General features: G+C 41.9%; 1 protein-coding gene across 2 annotated transcripts in view; it reads left to right on the plus strand.

Annotated features, from left to right (window-relative positions):
• Positions 1–19,106, plus strand: part of GSK3B (glycogen synthase kinase 3 beta) — a 127,535-nt gene that overhangs the window by 72,249 nt on the left and 36,180 nt on the right. For both annotated transcript variants that reach the window (XM_032196400.1, XM_032196408.1), the window contains exons 4-6: positions 8,699–8,809; positions 11,625–11,755; positions 13,611–13,717. In XM_032196400.1, the coding sequence (XP_032052291.1) occupies positions 8,699–8,809; positions 11,625–11,755; positions 13,611–13,717 (349 nt within the window). The remainder of the gene's footprint in view (positions 1–8,698; positions 8,810–11,624; positions 11,756–13,610; positions 13,718–19,106) is intronic.

Below are 19,106 nucleotides of genomic sequence, written 5' to 3' on the forward strand. Positions count from 1 at the left end.
ACTATTACGCTGCTGATCCCTTTAATAAAATGGTTTCAAACTCAACTTAATTTCGGTCCCTACATATTAAAGATTCTCTTGCCTAAACATTTTCATGCTGCCATCTTCACTCCACGTGTTGGTCCCAGCTGAAGTGTTCCTTGGATTTCTCTCCTTTTACCTGGTGCTTGACACCAGTGTCTCTAAGCCCATATGTATATATATAAATATATTTTCTGCTAATATCTGAGAAGCTTAAATTTGTCTTGATTTCCAGTTGCCTCAAAGGGTTTCTCCAAATCCAGTCGTTTAGGTTGGTATTCTTTGAAAGCTGTGTGCCTAATAGTCACTTTAGTTTGTTTTAAGCATTTTTAGGCACTGGGCAACCTTAAAACCTGTTTTATTCTAGCAAAACAGAGTTCAGTTCTCTGATAGGAAGCTGGAAACAACAGCAAAAATCAATTCTAAATAACACTTGATAGTGAGACTCTTCCTCAGCTGCATTAAAGCTGTAGTTAGTTTGCAGAGTGCTCTGTTCACCCTTTCAGGGGCTGTCCATAAGATTGGTGAAAGTGTTTGAATGCCCTATATTCTTTTCTTGAGATAAACTTCTCGTTTTTATTTCTTCCATTTATTTAAGCTTCTTTCCTGCCTTCACCAAAAGCAATCCAGCACTAGCAGCAGGGAATTCCTGTATCAAACATGGCTTTGACTGAATCCCCCGTTTCTGAGCATCTTTGAATTTGTATTACCTTTATATAGGTGTATCTTCCATAGATATGTGCATGTATATATTTGTGTCTCTGTGTATATATATATATATATATATATATATATATATATATGCATTTATATGCACAGATTTATACCTTTCTATATATCACATGTATTACTTTACATGCTGACTACGTATTAATCATGTTTGACTAATAATTTCCAGTTTAAGAGAGCTCACAGAGAGCATCTAATATATGGTAATAAGACAGTTGACAGGCTTGGCATTCAGGTTGCTTCTATAACCTATATCCTCCTCGGTTCTGTCTTTCTCTAAATTTACAGACGTTTGTCAGACCTGCTGGGTAACTCGCTTCTTCCAAAGGATTTCCGTAATGAGTTTGCCAGAGTAGTTTCCCATTTCCTTTTTTTCTGAGGCTTTATGAGATGACCGATTGCAGGACACTGCCTTTTGTAGTTCTAACATGCTTTTTTCAGTAATCCAAACCCTGTAATTATGACTAGTGGAAAGAAACAGAGCCTGGAAAGAAACAACAGCCTACTCTGCTGGTCAGCTTACCTCCAGGAGGTCCTCAGTTCTGCTGAGGACCTTTTGAACCATGTTCCAAGGGAGGCTGGACGTGGACAGGCTGAACAGCACTCTTTGGCTCCTGTGCCTGATGTTTTGCAGCCTGAGCTATCATCTTCAATCAGTGGCTGCTGAATAAAAGTATTCAGTTATGTAAAACCTGAAATAAGGATGCCTAATCCCCGTTTTATTTCTTTGCGTTTCTGGTTTGGGATACATCTCTGTGGTATTTCCTAACCGTCGGGTTTTCTTCTGAGGGTGTTTTTGAGCGTTTAATAGCCTGATTGATCCAATCCCGATCCGTGCCCAAAAGAGGAAGAGAGGTCAGTGGAGAGATTTTCTCCTGCATCAAACTGTACAAAAGTGAAGTAAATACTGTTTTTGTTGAGTAATCGTGACTCTGGTTATGTAACGTTTTTTTCCCTTTAAGGTGGCTTGGTGCTCAGAGCAGTCAAAGACAACATATGAAAGCTCACAAACAGGCAATACGCTGACTCTTTGTGGAGGCTGAGCTGGCTTTTCTGCATGCTTTAATTGATTTTTAGTTTTATTTAGCCTCAGCTGTGAGGGCGTGCAGCCAAGAGGCCGTGCAAACTCAGGGTAGAAATTTACTCCCGTAGACTTAGACAGAGGTTTAAAATACATGCGCAGGAGAGGGTGCACAGCTCAGAGGGGTCTTGGCAGCGGTGTACGAAGCTGCAATGAAGACATTTGGAAGAAGGGACGGACTGGCCATCTGGAAATTCAGGCTTTGCTGAACAGCCAGCGTTTCTCCAGGATCAGATCCCTGTTAGGAAGAGGCACATCCTCCACCTTCAGAGGCATGAGCATTCTCTCTTGCAGGAGTAACACCCACCCCACACACCCCAAAAAGACAGGTTCTGCACAAAATACTCCACTGATGACAGAGCCTTGATCCCAATTCGGAAGGCACACAGCCTGTGTGAATGTTTTGCACAGGCCGAGTAAAGTGCTGAGCGGCCATTGCTACAGATGAATTTAGTCACTACGATCCATTTAATCCTTGGCAGATCTGCTGTGCTGTCAACAAAGGAGCAATTAATGCCAATTATGACGAGTTTGTGATGTTGGTAGCTCTGTAGTCCTTGCCTGAGGTCTGCCAAGCTCGTTTCAAAAAAGGCACCAGTCATCAGATAATGATTATCAGTTTCTGCTGCTAGTGCTAGCAACGTGCTGGGAACTTCCTCAGCTGCAGCTCTGAGCAGTCTCTGATTTTGGGTAGGGTTCGTTAGCACTTACACCTGCCTGCTGCAGGGCTTTGGAGCAGGCAGCAGTGGGTCCTCTGTGGTGGGTGCACACTGTGGAAGTGGAAGGCTCCATGATTTCTCTAGGTCCCTGACCTGTCCTGTTTGTTTGGTGAGTCACTTTTGTCTTCTCAAGCCATTCTTCTGCCAGTCCTAGCCACTTCTGTGATCTTCTTGGATGGCTTTTAGGAGAGCTAATTCTCATCTTCCTACAGTTGTTGCTAGCTGATGGCATAGTTTCTGCTTGAAAGATGCAGTTCAAATATCCATAGGTGACCCGTGTCAAAGATCACAGATCGATTCCAGCTTTCAGATGTTGGGAGGCTGCTTCCAGTTCCATAGAAGAAGCTCTCTTTGGAAATACAGCTAAAAGCTTGAGGACTTGACAGGACATAGAATAAATGAGATAGGCAGGCATTCCCAAATTCTCTTAAGGAGGGACCTTTTTCCTTAATAGAGTCGTGTTTGGAGGGAAAAAACTATTTTTTAATGAAGTGAAGAAGCCCTGCATTAGAACACAAGGCTTAGTGCATCACCGAGTAATGTAGCCTCTTTCAGTGAATGAAGATACCTGATGCAAATACCTATTTTAGAGCCAGACAGAGGAAAGATCTTAAATATAAAACTACGTTGGTTGGCTTTACTTTTGTCCTTACGCTGCTATCGCAGCTGCTCTGATCGGCAGCTCCTACCTCAGGCTATATTATGCTGAAGAGCAATGAGAATTTTGGGCCAGTTTGGGAATCTTTTGACAGCTAGGTATAGGAACAGCAAGCTTGAGACCCATGTCATTTCCTCAAGCTCTGTCATAGGCACTGAGGGAACAGAGAAGGAAATATTTTACCTAATGTTTGTGGTACCGATAGAAAATAGTATCTTTCTGAACCCTTAACAGTTGTGTTAAGCGTTGTATTAAGTTGATCCTTCAACTGCTCTTATTCCTCTGGAGTTACCCTGTGGCTGCACATGTAGTCTTAGGGCTCCTTTACTTTGGTGGCAGCCAGGGTTCAGTTTGGGAATAGATGTGGTTGTAAACTGTAAGTATAAACACGCACATGTGGCCACTGGATGTCATCATTCCTTCATACAAATAAGGTCAGTTCCAGCATTTTTGGCATTTTAAAATTTTCCCATTTGTCATGGCTACTGAGAAAGTTAGAGAAGGAAGGCTGCAGATTCTTGCTTTGTCTTCAAAAGCAGCACCAAAGGCTTTGTATCTTTAAAGCACCACGTCAGCCTTCAAGATAAGAGAAGGAAGGTACGTCTTACTGTGTCTGATAAGAGTTTGAAGTATGTGTTGGTTGTAGCTTTAAGAAGTAAAAGCTTTTTTCTTTTTTTCTATTGAGGGCAAAACCAGCATGACTTTGAACCTTTTATGTTGTCTAAACGTAACCAGGGTGAAGGGCGTATCTTACCTAACGCTGACACTCTGGCGTTTAAGTAATGCACTCTGAAAGAAGGCTTAATCCTCGTGAGATGCTAAAATCAGTTTTCTGGCTTCCAAAATCCAAGTTAAATCCTTCAGTGCTTTCTGGCAGAACCCTTGTGTAGCTGCCATCCTGACACTGACAGCCCACACGCGTAGCACATACCTTCCCAACACCGGTGGAGTTGTTTCATACCATAAAGAAAACAGGATCTATCTGAGTAAAATGAAGGCTTATTAACCTCGTAGAGTCCCAATAGTGATAATTTCAATAAGAAGTGTGTTCTTGAGGCATATTCCTTAACTTTAATTGACCATACGGAGGCCAGCTAACTCAGGGAAATGGGCTGGGATTTAAAAAAACAACAAACAAAAAACACCACCTGCAAACCTTGCAATTTCCTCCACACTGTTACTGACATGACAGATAAAAACTGAAAGTATTCACCACTCTTTCCAGATGCTGACCAGTAAGTTTGGTCACCCTAGAAGAAAGAACAACCAGAATAATTTTGTGGCCTTTTTATCCTATTACTTGGTGCTTAGAGAAATTCTCCGTAGAGTAGGAGTGGCAGTTGACAAGAAGTTTTGACACCATCCTAGATGCTGATGTATTCTTCAGAGCAAGCCCTGTGACCCCCTCTCCTTTTGCCTTCGGCCTGTCCTTTGGCATTTATGGACTTCTGTCACTGTGTCGGTGGTGAGTAGGGGAGGTGGCTGTCCTGTGACGGATTGATGTCAACTGTAGTTTTATATGTTGTAAATATACTGTTTGATACCTGGAAAAAACAATCAAAAGCTGATAGAAACCACTCAGGATTAATCAGAGGTTTGTTGAGAAGGGCTATTTGTCCTTTCCCTGCAAGGGACAATCCAAAAGAGTGAATCCTTTAAACCACTAGCTAATGGTTTACATTTGCCATACTGAGCCTCAACTGGATGGTGCTTAGAACAGGTTTGCTTGTGTGGACTGAAGGCCAGGAGAGCTTTAAAATTGGGGTTTGTGACCTCTGTGCTGCCTTTTCCATGTCAGTGATGTTTTTACTTTCACTGGGTCTTCAACCTTGCAGTGTTTAACGTTCACGTGCTGGAGCCTGTACTTGCAGCCTGTTTAATCTCTGATTTCTGACACAACAAAAAAATAAGCTGCAAGAATGCTTTGGCTCCCGTGCCCTGCTCGTGCCTCTCACTGTGGCACAGTCTGTAATGGTATTTATTTCTGTGAAGTGTTTCCAAAGTGAAATAGCGCTTGAATTATTGGTTCTTGAGGGATGCATGCTGGTTCAGTGACGAGGCCGTAGTTATTTTGCCCTGGCTCCTTTAGGTGTTTAGAAGCGCAGCGTGTGGCAGCTGAGACTTTGCCTGCCAAGTGACAACAAGCAGCTTCTAACATTTGGGGCAATTGACCAGAAATGAGTTGCAGGGCTAAAGTCAAAATCCTAATGAAGTGCGTTGATCCTGTGTTTCAGGATCTGGCTCCCTGCCCACCCCCTTTTTCTTTGTAAAGCGTAGATGGTAATGACCTGAGCAGCAAGCACAGGAAAACATGGATGCACTTAAACATTTGAGCTGTGGAAGAAGGCTAATCATCTATTCAATCCCAACATCTGTAAGGAAGAGTGGGTTATTTAATGACATTTCATATTAGATTTTTGCCACTTATACTACTCCTGATCCATCTAGGCTCCGTAGAGGTGTTTCGGATGTGCTCCTGATGGTTAGGCTACCTTGGCTGGTGCCCAGCCCAGCAATTTCAAAACATCAGCGTGGAAACAAGTCAGCTGTGGAATACTTGGTGAGGTCTGCAGAAGGCTTCCTGTAATGGAAAGATAAGCCTCGATCCTTTCTCCTGATCCCGAAGCAGTTGCCCTCATTTGGCAAGCTCTTTGAGCTCACCCCGTTTCCTGGTGTAATACATCTGGGTCACTGGAAAAATATGTGTTGAGGAGGAATGCATGAGGTAGGCACACCAGGTTACATCATCCTCGGGGCTTGTCAGGCCACGACTGCTTTCTAGCTCATACTGAACCTTGTCTGGGGGAATCCAGGTAATCTGGATGTTATTTTCGTCCAGATCATGCTCATGGAGAAGGGTGATAGTTCTTGAGAACTCTTGAAAACTGTACTCTAAGTGTTTATCGGAGTGGTACCAGGTGACATCAGGAGGAGGTAGGTCAGAACACTTGAATCATCTTTAATTCATGAAAGCAGCTATTTAGGGCTCTTCTGAAGTGTCAGTTCCTTCGTACAGAGCCAGCAGCAGAAGGCTGGCCTTTATAGTTGTATATGAAAGCTCTGGGTCCATCAGATATACACATCTAGACAATTTGTCCATTGGCTGGAGGAAAGGTGTCATGTGCCATCACATGTTGTAGGTGATAACATGATAGATATTTACACAGGAACACCATGCAAAGCCCATGCAGTTTGCTCAAGTGCTGTGCTTGGCATCAAAACTCTCAGGGGCTGGTGGGTGCAAGATCTCCACCTCTGCAATTGAGGTGTCCTCATCTCTTTGTGCTTGTTGTGTCACGTCATTGAATTAGTCTTTATTTCCCAAAGAATGCAAAATGAAAAAATGGAGGAGAGAAGTGAAACATGGTATGAACTAAACAGAGTTCTCTATTTCTTGAAACTCACTGCTATGAAATAGTGTAGAAAGAGTTTAATAATCATATGTATTAGTTTTATGTCTCATTTTCCTTGTATTGTGAGAGGATAATGAAATCACTATAACTCCATTTTTACTCGTTTTTTTTGGCCTAATGTCTCGTAAGTCTTTTGATACGTGGAACATGAATTCTTTGAAAGAAATTAATCAGCCTTAGTAACAGAGTGCTTTGCACATTGACTTGTTACCAGTACAGCTGCAGCGCTCTCTGAGAGGCAATCATTCATCAGGTTTTACCTACACTGAATCAAACGTTCTCATTTTCATGAGGCTGTTTGCTCTCTTGGTATACGGGCTGCCTTACCAGGCATAAGTTCACTTGATTTTTCAGGCTGTATATTTTATTATAACTAACGCCTTGAAAATTCTGACCTGAGCGTCGGGGGTGGTGGTGGGTTTCAGTTGGCTTGAAGGGGAAGAATTGTTTCTGCAGAAGAGAAAGTGTGAAAATGTCAGGAAGAGCAGTCACGAGCTAGCAGTCCATTGGCATTCACGTAGTGCCAGTGCTGTTACCACTGTTATTTAAGCAGTCGTGCTTAAAGAAGAGCATCTTGTAAGGAAGAGTGATGCAGGCAGGTCCTTGCGAGGTGACTTGGCCTGTTAGGAGCTACGGGCAAGAGCTACTGAGATGTCCTGGAAGTACAAGCACGTGTTGTCAAATAACAATGAGCACAGATCTTGAAAACGATGCAGAAGCCAGCAGCTGTTCGCACATCAGGCACTGGAGGTGTTGGTGTGTGTGTTACTACACGCCATTCATATACCCAGCGGAGACGGCTGCTGCTTGCCCAGGCAGGATCGGGACAGCTAAGGCGCACGGAAAGCTGTGAGAGTAACACCACACCGCGCTCCGAGTGACTAATTAAGTCCCGGTAACATCATTAAATTGCAGCTCAATGAGGTTTGTTTTCAAGTCAGGAAGCATTACGACACACAGGCAATGGGCCTGCTGACGGGGGGCTCCAGCTGAAGACCCGGGAGCTCCGTGCTGTCCCCATCCGTGGCGTGTCTCTCCGGATCCCCTTGCCTGTAGAAAGACCCAGTTCTTAATGCAGCAAGTGCAGGAGAGGTTACTTCTGCTCAACTCACCCAGCTTGCAAAAATACTTCTTCAGGTTGATATAATTAATGCTGGGGGGAGGAGGGTATAATTAAATCTATTTGCAGTCCTGATGCTTTGCACAGAAGACTGCATTAAAATATCAGAAGTCTTTTTAAGACCTGTTTTACCACTGAAATGATCTCTTCCACAATTAGGCACTATGTGATTATAGCTCTGTGTCATTTAATTCCTCTTTGTTCCTGCTTTCCTTTGCTAACATATTCTGTAACAAAGTACTTTATTATAAAGCTGCCTCTGTTGTTTCTTGGGATTGAATTCACACAGACCTCTAACCTGATTCCAGATAATAAAAATGATGCTCGAATCTTTCTATCTAATGTTTCTATCTTGTTCTGTTTTACCTGCAATGTGTTTGTAAGCTTAAGCTGGACAAAACTGGGACTTTGAAACGCTTGTAAGCAGAATGGTTAGGTAATATTAATGGCTACTAATTATTAACCTCTTAGCAGTTCAGTAAAAGTAAAGTTACATTTCTAAAAGAGGGTTTTTAAACTTTTTTTTTTTATGTGTAGTTGTGGGGTGTGAGTTGGGGAATTCCAAGTTTGCACTCGTTGGGTTTTGACAGGGAAGGGACTAATGGGTTGGTTAGCCTGCTTTTTATAATGAGGAAAGTATTTCAAGGTGATATCTCCTAATGAAAATATTGAGTGGGCAGAACATTTATCTCTTTGTCCTCGTTTATAATCAGAAAATGCCTTATGGTAGAGACCACACTCATTAATGTGACCTTAAACATAAATTTGACTTAGGTATTAGAGTGCAGGTCCTAAGCCTAGAGGAAGAACAGTTTGGTGGCAGCTCACACGCCCACTAAAGATGTACTTAGAAGGTCCACAGGTTTCTCAACCTGTCAGTTTTTCTGAATGCTTTTATTGTACTTCATGCTTCAAAACTATTATTGATTTTTCTTTTTCTCTTCTATTCTTTTTCAGAAAGATGAGGTGTACCTCAACTTGGTGCTGGACTATGTTCCTGAAACAGTATACAGAGTTGCCAGACATTATAGTCGGGCCAAACAGACACTCCCTATGATTTATGTCAAGGTAGGTAACGAATAGCTGTGGTTAGATGAAGAAGTATATTATAGGAACAGACTCCCTGGATACCTCTCTTCTCACATAATTAGTTTTCTGAGATTTTTAGAAGCACATACATCTTCAGGCAAGGAAAAAAAAAAGATCAGAACAATTCATGCTATGGAAAAGGAAGAACAGGAACAAAAGGCTTAAGTTTCAGCAGTTGATTTCTCACTTTCCAGACATCTCAGAATGGGCTAGGGGGAGGCCAAGGAGTGAGGGGTGTTTTGTTTTCAAGCAGTTTAGAGACTGACACCAGCCAGGTAACCAGCTTTCGGCATCTTGAGATGATGAAGACAAAATAGTATGAAGGTCAAGAATTCAAAGAGGATATCGGGAAGAATAGTGTTCTCTTAACTGTTACCTTCCCCTTTTCCTGGCGTATGAGTAAGATGACACGTGCTTCTGAGGGATTGAAAGGTGCATTTTTGTCTCTTTCCCTGCACTTGGAGCTCATTGTCTTCACCACTCAGCTTGAAGAGCTACGTGGGGCAAGATGTTTGTATGCAAATTGTAGCCTCAAAACCGCACTTGAGCTGTCTGCATCTTTCATTGTCTTTTTACAAAGTGGTTTGCAATGAATAAAATTATTTTATTTGTCAAGCATGGGACACATCTGGGTCTCGTAATTCTATTTCATATATTGTGGTGACCACAGTCCACATGCTGGTGAATAATCGTGATACAAAATTCACGTGGTGAATGAAGCTGATACAAAAGTTTGTATCAGCTTGTTAACATGGCATCCAGATAACACTAAATGGAAGTTAGCAACAAATGTTCCTGGCTTGCATTGATTTCTCCAGGCTCATCTTTAAATATGCAATGCTTAACATTAGGGTGGGTCAAATAATAAGTTTTAATTCGATTGCAAGAGGATTCAAGTTGCAAAAAGTCATTATTCTCATAACAAAGTGTGCCATAACTACATGTGAAGAAATTGTAAGTTGCATGCTTTGGCAGTAGCCTGTGCTGTTGCCTGTTTTTAAGAAGCACAGCATCTTCTCATTCAGCAACAAGAATTTCTGCTGCAGGGTCACTCCTGTGTTGGGCCTGTTGGTGGAACATGCCCTCAGGTTATATGCTTCCCAAAGCTTGTTAGCTTAGCTTTTGATTATTTATATATTTTTGCGCTAATTCCTGTTCATTATGAGGACTTTTTGGGGAAAAAAAAGTCGTATCTTTTGAGAGAAAACTCTGCTTCAGCTGTTTCATCTTGCTGGATATTTGGGACTTCCCATTCCAGGTAGAACAGCCAGCAAGACTGTTCTTACCTTGTTTTTCTGACAAAGCAAGCCTTTGTCATAATCTCATGTTTTAAAAGAGATCTCATGACTTTGATGCCATTAAAGCTTTGGCAATTGGAAGATACATGGATAGCACAAAGGTCAGGTCATGCCTATTTGATGAACTTCTCTTGCCTGGGTAACAAAGAAGCTGCTAAGGAACTGCAGGGAATTTTTTTTAGTAATCTTTTTATTAAATTTTATTTGTAACCTCCAACAGTCGGTAGGAAATTCGTGGAAATTTTGGGTTTGCCATGTTGAGATGGAAGGCATGCTTTATGAATTCCACATGCGTTGACTTGACTCCTCAATTTAGAGCAATCTGCTGGATGATTTTGCAATACACTTGCACAATAAAAACTTAACGCGGCTAGAACAGTCAATTCAGAAAACGTTTGTTTGCTTTTCTTTGTGCAGAGTTGTGGTTTTGACAAACAAATATGAAAACTAAAAACAGAGCCAGGAGTCAGGCTATTCTTCTGCTCGTACCTTCCCACCAAACAAAAAAAAAAAAGGGGGGGGGGGGGGGGGGGGAGAGAGGGAGTGTAAAGACAAAGATAATGGTGGGAGTGAGGCAAACATGGCTTGATACCAATATCAAGTAGTTGCACCTGGTTTTACGGGCTCTGAAAGCTGGCGTGTGGAGAACGTGTGTTTAGAAAAGGAAAATGTGAAGGTGTAACTCCAGTAGTGTCCAGCCTATAGGCTAATTTCAAATTGTTGGCTGCCTGTTGTCAGACTTGTGTCTGGGTTTTCCCATGTCTTTATGACTCCATATGGAGTACAGTCCTAAATATGTCCAGCAGTTTCTTATTATTTGTAGCCTGATGTGTGTGGCTGCAGCAGCCGGACGTTCCTGCATCGTCCATTTTTGCTACGTGATGCTCTTGGCTTTGTAACATCTCCCCTTGCTGTATTCCTCACTGCTAAGGAGTTGGCTAGCGTTGAAAGGGGGACAGAGCAAACCCTGCCTTAGCATACTACTTTGTGCCTTCTGTAATTTTTTTCAGAACAATTGTCTTCATGGGCCCTCTCTTTTTGCCCAAATTCAAACAAGCCTGTCCCTTCACCAAGAAAAAAACTGGGAGATTCATTCCGGTGACAGGTTAAGACACTATCATATGAATACTCCATTTTTATGAAGAGACTGATCTACAAAGCAAACAAACTTTTTTGTGTGTATGTTTTCTGTGACTACCATCAGTATTATTTCTGTGGTTATTTTTAAATGTTGGAAAGCCAGTATAGTTTCTTCTTTAGAGTTGTGCTCATTTTCTAAAGAACAAATAAATGAATTTGAACCTTCTTTGTTGTTATATGGCAGGAGGTGAAAAGATATGCCAGTTTCTGGACATCTTCTCAGCACTAACATAACTTCAGTAGGGTTGTTCTTTGAGTGATTCTGTTTTTTATTCTAATAAGACTTTGTGCTGGATGAATTGTTTAGCATGTTTTGGCTGGGAAACCATGCCTTATGCAGTGTTTCTCTGTTCCAGTTGTACATGTATCAGCTGTTCCGGAGTTTAGCCTATATCCATTCCTTTGGGATCTGCCACCGGGATATAAAACCACAGAACCTCTTGCTGGACCCTGATACAGCTGTCCTAAAACTCTGCGACTTCGGAAGGTGAGTTTGTCCATGGCCTGAAGCCTGGATGGTAAAACCCATCTCTTTCAAAGAGAAACTAGTGACATTTTGCAAAGAAGCTCTCAGTGTTCCTCGGAAATTTATTGCTTGTAGCTTTGGAAAGGAAATTACTAATACTTTGTTTTATAGTTAAAATGATTTCATATTAAAAAATGGAGCTGGAAAATGGTATCAAATGGGAGGGAACTAAAATTAAAGCCTGTTGTTTGTGCAGGTATTCAAAAAATAAAGGTAAAGATGCCGTTGCACAGGGAAAATACTGTGCCATGGAAAAATAACACCAAATAATAGGGTGAAATGTGTTTGTGGAAGAAAAAACAGGCAGAACAGCATAGTAACATGAAAGGCTGACGTTACACTTTATAAGCCTTATGTGTATTAGTCTACCAATCCATTTAGTATTTTAAATACTGTAGAGGAGGGCCAAGATCCACAGTAACGCTTCAGACTGTAGCTCTTAGTATCCATCTGTATTCTAGTTTTCCACGACACCTTTTTTTTCTAGTATCTGTTCAAGTGAATCACCTTTACAGTCCAGCCCTCCTCTAGAAAATAAAACTGATACAGAAGTTGTGGAAATCCACGCTGAGACAGGAGATTGATTTCTTCCTGGTAAAGTCTAGTCCTTAGGTTGTGCTGTAGCTTTGCGGACTAAAATAGGTAGGTCATATGTGTGAGAGGTCACCAAAGCTGCTGTTGCTAAATTTGCTTGCCCGTAGAGAGTGGGAATGTCAGATGGTGATTACCCAAGCAGTGCATCGTCATGCCTGGTGGCTTGGGAATCTCCTTCTCAGCTCTACCTCACGAGCATAGGAGCAAAAGAGGAGCCATGCTGGAACTTGTAGTAACGATGCATAAAAAAGGTGGTACTTCACTTTGTTAAAAATGTGGAATTGGCAATTATAGTTTGTGTAGAAAAGCTGTGGGGAAAACTGAGGCTTTTTAAAACAGGCTAAATAAGTGGTGGGAACACTCCTTCCCTGAAGGCTGAGTGGTGCATCTCAAAAGCTGGATGTTGGATTTAGCTAGCTTGCCACTCAGCTGGGTTTGTTGATACTCAGTTGAATATATCATACGTCTGAAAGGGCTATTTGGTCTTCCAGATCCTATCCATCTAACGTGGTACTAATTAAGAAGTATAACATGTTCATAGACTCATGAACAAAAAAGTAACATGCTCTTGCGTCGCTTCATATTTAGATGTTTCCAAAGGTACATGCGGTTGTGGTTGGGGCAATACTGTAGGCTCGATCCTTTGTGGCAGTGTAAATGAAGACTTTACATGTTAATCTCAGACTATTAACATGTGCCCATACTGGCAAAGTTTTGTAGTTGTTTGTATTTTACCTTTTCATATTCCTTTAGCCTCATGCCATACTCCCTTAAACAGCAAAGAGCTAGAATATTCTGTTCAAGTTTAAAAAAAAGAGAAGAAAAAAAAAAAGTACTCAGTTTTGGTGAGTACCCAGGCCTTTTGAACCTTAAAAGGTAACTACATTTGACTGAGCTCTATTCTGTCTTCTTCCACTTGGTAAACAAACCTCTGCACCCTGCAAAACACACTGACAACTGCCAGCCAAAAATCTGACCCTATTTATCCTCCAGATTGCAGTCAGAATTTCCTTTGCTTTGTCCACTATAAGGTAGCTGCTTGATGGATTGAGCTGATTTCACAGTAAATTGAGTCTGTGGCTTGTGTCAGCTTAGAAGAATGCAGTACTTTAGCATTTAGGAATTGGGGGTGGTGAAGAGTGCTGAAGCTTAACACTGCTCTGTGTTGAAATATTGTAAAACTTCTCATTACTAAGAGATTATTGTTTTGTTTCCCCTTCAGTGCAAAACAGCTGGTTCGTGGAGAACCTAATGTCTCATACATCTGCTCTCGGTACTACAGGGCACCAGAGTTGATCTTTGGAGCCACCGATTATACCTCCAGTATAGGTAAGTATGTGTATTTGCTGAAATCTATACCAGTTGCACCTGTTTTTATTCTGTAGGTAAGTGTAAAGGCTTGCAAGAGGCAGAATTTTGTTGTAATTGGTCAGATACCACTTATTTACAAAGGACGCACATAGGTGGCTGCTGTGATGTCTATACCTTTCGAGATTTCAGTGTCAATTATACTAAAAAAGGGTGGTGGTTCTGTTTGTTTTTTTAGTATACGGGGTGTAATCTGATTGAATAATCTGATTCAAATAAAATATTTTCCAATTCTCCAGGTAATTTTTCTATTTAGTATAAAAGCAGGTATGAAATCTCAAACAAAAACCTCGTTTTAATGATGAGTTAAAATAACTATAAAGAAAGACTGTAGAAATATCAACTGTAACACTGCTTCTGGTATGCTGTGTTTTAGACACAGAATAATTCTGTTGCTTGTTTGCTTGGCTTTTAGTGAAGTGTTTTTAATGGCAGAGAAAATGTGGTGTGATGTTCAGCTTTAAACTCTCTTGAAAGGTTTAATGTACTGTGTACAGCAGCATTTCGAATTCCGTTTATTCTGTTAACTTTTCCTCCCCCATAGTTATTAATTTTGAACATGAAGACAACTTCTTTTTAATACCTGGCCTGTAGCTGCGTCATGGCAACATTGGGGAAACCAAAAAGGTTTTGGCAAAGGGAAATAGCTGGAATAGTCAGGTTTTCATGCAGCAGTCATAGAAGGTTTCTCAAAGTGAACAGCATTGGGTTGGCTTGTTGTGGGTAGCATCTTCAGTTTTTCAGTCAAGGTACTTCCTGGGGCCTTTTTGAAGGCTGTGCTGAAAAGACTGGGATTTGGCTCAAGTTCCCTGTAAAAGTTCAAACTGGTTAAACTCATTGGCTGGCTAGCTCATTTCACGTCTTCACTTCTTTGAAAATAGAAGTATTTCCAAAGACTGACTTGCTCTTGTTATTATTTTTTCCCATTAGTTCTTCTCCAGTATTGTATTGCAGCAACTCTCACGTATCTCTCTCTCCTGGTATAAAAAAGGGGCAGGACCAGAAGTAGACCGGGTAAAATAATGGCACAGTAAAGATAAAGCAGCAGAACTTCTCTGGTGGTTGGGCAAGCCAAAAATGTCAGCCCCAGCCCTGCCCTTCCTGCCCTTGGACACAGCTGGCTCCCGCAGTTTGCTCTTCAATGTGCTGACTCAGCTTCTGTTGACGGGAGGCTTCGTTTTGGCTAGGTGAACTTTCTGCTGGGGTAGGGAGTTGAATCAACATCACTGCGTAGTCCGATAAGCACCAGAGCCCAGGTAAAAGCAAAGTGGCAGGAGCTCCTGAGTGAGAGGAAGGCAGCTGATCCCAGCTGACATCTTGTTGCCAGCTGAGAGCTCATAGATTGACTCAGCTGTGTTATCAGACTGCATGGGCACAACTTGTTTCAGAGGATAACTGCATAAAACAAATACTTTAGGTGTCACCAGAAGAGACTGCTTTGTAGATATGTCTGTGAAATGTCTCCTGCGCCAACTCTATAGTGACTTTAATCTTGCAATTTTTTTTGCAGAAGCTTTAAAAGTTGTAGTTTCAATTTTTGTGTTCTTACCTGCCAGTCTCTACAACAATTTTAATAAAAATATCATGATAAAGTGAGGAGTCCATCTCCCACATGCCAAAAACATCGTGATTTTAAACCGTTGTGGTTCAGACTTCTCTCATGCCCCCAGAAAACTGTCACCCCAAGCCTCTTCTAAGTAAAAGAGATTAAACTTTCACAGAACAGCTTGAAAATGAAGCTCAGCAAATACTTTTCCTTCCTTCCCTTTCCTCCTTCAGCTTCCTTTTCAGCATAATCTTTGCACCTGGGCGCTGAGAAGTAACAAGATGCTTTTACAATCTTACTTTGCAGTTTCCCAGCACTCTGCAATGTGTTGGGAGTCCTAGGGTTTGAGGTATGTTACTCAGCTTTTTCCAGTGGCAGTAAATGCCATTTTCATCCTTGGCTCTTGCTCGATAGGCAGCAGCAGTGCTTAGTGAGCACTCTCCTTGCTTCGCCGACATAGGATTAGTCACGCAAGCGGAACCGGCATTCTTTGTGCACCACGCAACAAGCACAGAGAGGTCTCTTTTTGAGAGAGAGAGGAAGGAGCATTTCATTATCAGTAATTCATCCATAACTCAAAGCATAGGAAACCCTGAAATGCTTCCTTATTGTGATACTGGATTTTTTAGGTTGTCCACAAGGCATCCAGCTGTTGTCATGAGGTTTTTGTTACTTGATACCCTTACTGCAGGGCTCTTGGTTGTAACCTGCTGCAATGTAGGGATCAGTAGTAGTATTTCTGAGCAAGAAGTACTTAAATTTACGTTGTTTCACATGTCAAACTACACAAACAAGCAGTGATGCTGGTGGCCCAAGACTGGCAGCAGAGCCAGAATGCATCGTGACTATTTCATGCCGTTCAGAAGCGTGACCAAGAGTTGAATTATCCTGCCTGGTTCATCCAGGTTGTACATTAACACATGAATTTGTCGTTGTGACATGGCTAGATCTGAGATGTAGCAGAACCTGAATGTGGCTCTAGGATCGTGTCTTTTCATCCTAGGAGTTGAAACAGAGCTGTAAACTGGCTCTGATTTCTGAGATCTTAATTATTTCGTGAAAGCCCGTGATTTAAAGGGGCCTTCTGAATTACAATTTTAAAATAAAGTAAATCAAAGGTAGTGTTTTCACCTTTCTCTGAGCGTGTTCCTAGTTTTGTTCACTCGGCTATTTTGTAGGAGTTTCCCTTTTCTGCAAACCAAGCCCTTCAGCCGTCCCTTGACAGTTTTGGCTGAAGTTTTCCTCCTTGCAGGTCTGCGTGTGTGATGCCATTCCCACAGCACATTGCCCACATGCTGCTGGCTGCGCTCGAGCACTTGTCGCCTGGGTGCTGCTGCCGGCTGAAAAACCGTGGGATTGCTGCCCACATTCCCCTCCAATGTCCTGGGACAAACATAGACTGGCGCTGGAGCAGGGACGGACGCAGATATCTGTTACTACATGATTCTGGCTTTCTAAAAAGAAGCACTGCTGCTTTTACCCACAGAACATGCATTTTTGCTAGGTGAGGTGATGGGACAAGGGAGTGCTCATCAGGTCGTGGTGGTGCTTCTGGAGAGCGAGGAGCTGCTGGTCTCCAGCGTGTTTTCTCTGACACGGCGCTGGCAGGAATCGAGAGCATTCCAGCGGCAACATTTATAGCCCCTGGCAGGGAAAGATTGATCTGTATGGCTGTACCGCTGGCTGCTGCTGGGCTGTCCAAAAATAAGCGCCATGAAGTTATTCATTCACTTTCCTAGCAAGCACTAGGGCTGAGGAGGGAAGGGAGTAGTTCATCAGAGCAGAATTCCCTCCAGAGCCACGTGCAGCGGGGACGTCTCACAGTTCCTTGGGAAGAGCCACAGTGAGGTGTGTCCCAAACCTGTCTCCAGCCAGCGAAAGTGATTTGCCTCTCTGTCTCAGGTGATGACTCCCAGCGCTGAAAATAAGCATGGGTGTTAATTTACTGAACTGTTCTTTCATCTCCGATTCAGTTTCATCTCTTCGGTGCAGAAAACGAGAGATACCGGTGTTGAATTTGTTCCTGATGACTTTCGAAGCATTTCATGTTGCAGCCATACCCTGCATCAGCGAGTCTGATGATGTGTGCTGGCTCGGCGTCCAAAACTTGCACTGACATGGCATGCATGCCCGTAATCCTCAATTTTGCTCTTGTTCTGACATTCCAAAAAGTGTTCCAATTAAGTAGCGATGAAAAGTACTTTGTGCTTTGGCATTTGGCTACTAGAAGCTGCTGATTTTACAGCCTCCTAGGGCTACTTTTCTGACTTCGTTCCCTGTTAGTTTCTACAGATGGTTGGTTTCCAGAGAAACAACCTTGAGTCACCCCTGAGATGAAGGAAATCCATCAAGATGGATTAAAGGGTAGTGGGGTAGAGATGACTAGATGAGGAGAAAAGTGTAGGAAGATGAACGTGTCCCACAGAATTTCAGATGGAGGAGAGTTCTTAGTTTGAGCCTGCTCTCATTCATTCAGTATGAACTTTTTCTTAAATAAATTAAAAAAAAAAAAGTTTGAGGAGCTAGGGCATGACGCAATGAATGCTGCTCATGCAGTGAAGATGGGAGCTAACTTTTCAGCTCGGGAAGGCAGAGTTTGAGATCACAACTTTGAAATTTGTGTACGTGGTAGGCTTTTGCAGCCAGCCTTGGCTAGAAATGGTCACTGTCCACTTACAGAATTCAAGTTATTTTGCAGGTTGTCATGCTGGATGCTTTGTCTTGAGCTAAAAAGAAATACAGGTTCTTTTACCTGCTCTAGTGCTGGAATGGCATTAAAGAGCAAGGGGAGTATCCAGGTCAGATTATTAGATAAGTTTATGATCACCTCATAACTGAAGATCAATGAAGTAATAGAAATGTATATTAATTTAATAAAAACTGTGTAGTATAAGAGGTTATGTGAGTTTTTGAGTGCTTAAATTACCCCAGGTTGTTCAGATAATGGTATTTGTCCATTTCTTTTGGTTTAACCTGACAGCACACAGCCATTCACTCACTTCCACACCTCTTTGGGATAAGGGGGAGAGAAAGGTAAAAATCCTGGGTTCAGACAAAGACAGTTTATTATTTTCCCTTCCTTTTCTGTCCGGTTAATAACATAAAGAATAAACAAAGCAAATGATTCACGATGCGGTTGCTCACCACCTGACAGACCCCGTGTAGCAGCCTTCCCCCCCCCGCCCCCATCCTACTCATTTTATTGAGGAGCCTGCCGCCATATGGCATGGAAAATATCCCTTTGGCCATTTGGGGTCAGCTCTCCTGGTTCTGTGCCCTCCCAGCTCCTGCTACACCCCCAGCCCTCACTTCCTTCTACATAAAATCAATAGATTTCAGTATTTTTTTCTTAAAATTTCACATTACCCCCAACTAGTTTGGCGCAAGAGTAACGTGTTAAATTTCATTCTTGTTTTTCTCTTAACATCCTCGTTTATTAACCGGGTCAAAGCATTTGAATGATAGTCATGTTTTGTCTTAATTAGATTGTGTATGTTATTTTTAATATACATCTCTTCCCATGGGAGCCAGTACTTACACTGCAAATGTACTCGGAAAGATTAAACTCTAACACTTAGCTTTGACTGTACCAGGGCAGAACACGGTCTGTTAAGAAGCTACCGAAAACTATTATGACCTGCCTTATCCCTTCTCTAAAATTATATGTCTTTAAGTACAGAATTCAGTACAGTTTTATTTTTCTAAATATAGAACTTAGTACGTTTTAAAATACAGCATTTAGTACATTTTATTTGCTTTTTAGCACATCTTTATAGAACCTAGTGCGTTTTTAGTACATTTTCT

This window comes from Aythya fuligula, chromosome 1 (assembly GCF_009819795.1).
Source record: "Aythya fuligula isolate bAytFul2 chromosome 1, bAytFul2.pri, whole genome shotgun sequence".
Taxonomy (NCBI): Eukaryota; Metazoa; Chordata; class Aves; order Anseriformes; family Anatidae; genus Aythya; species Aythya fuligula.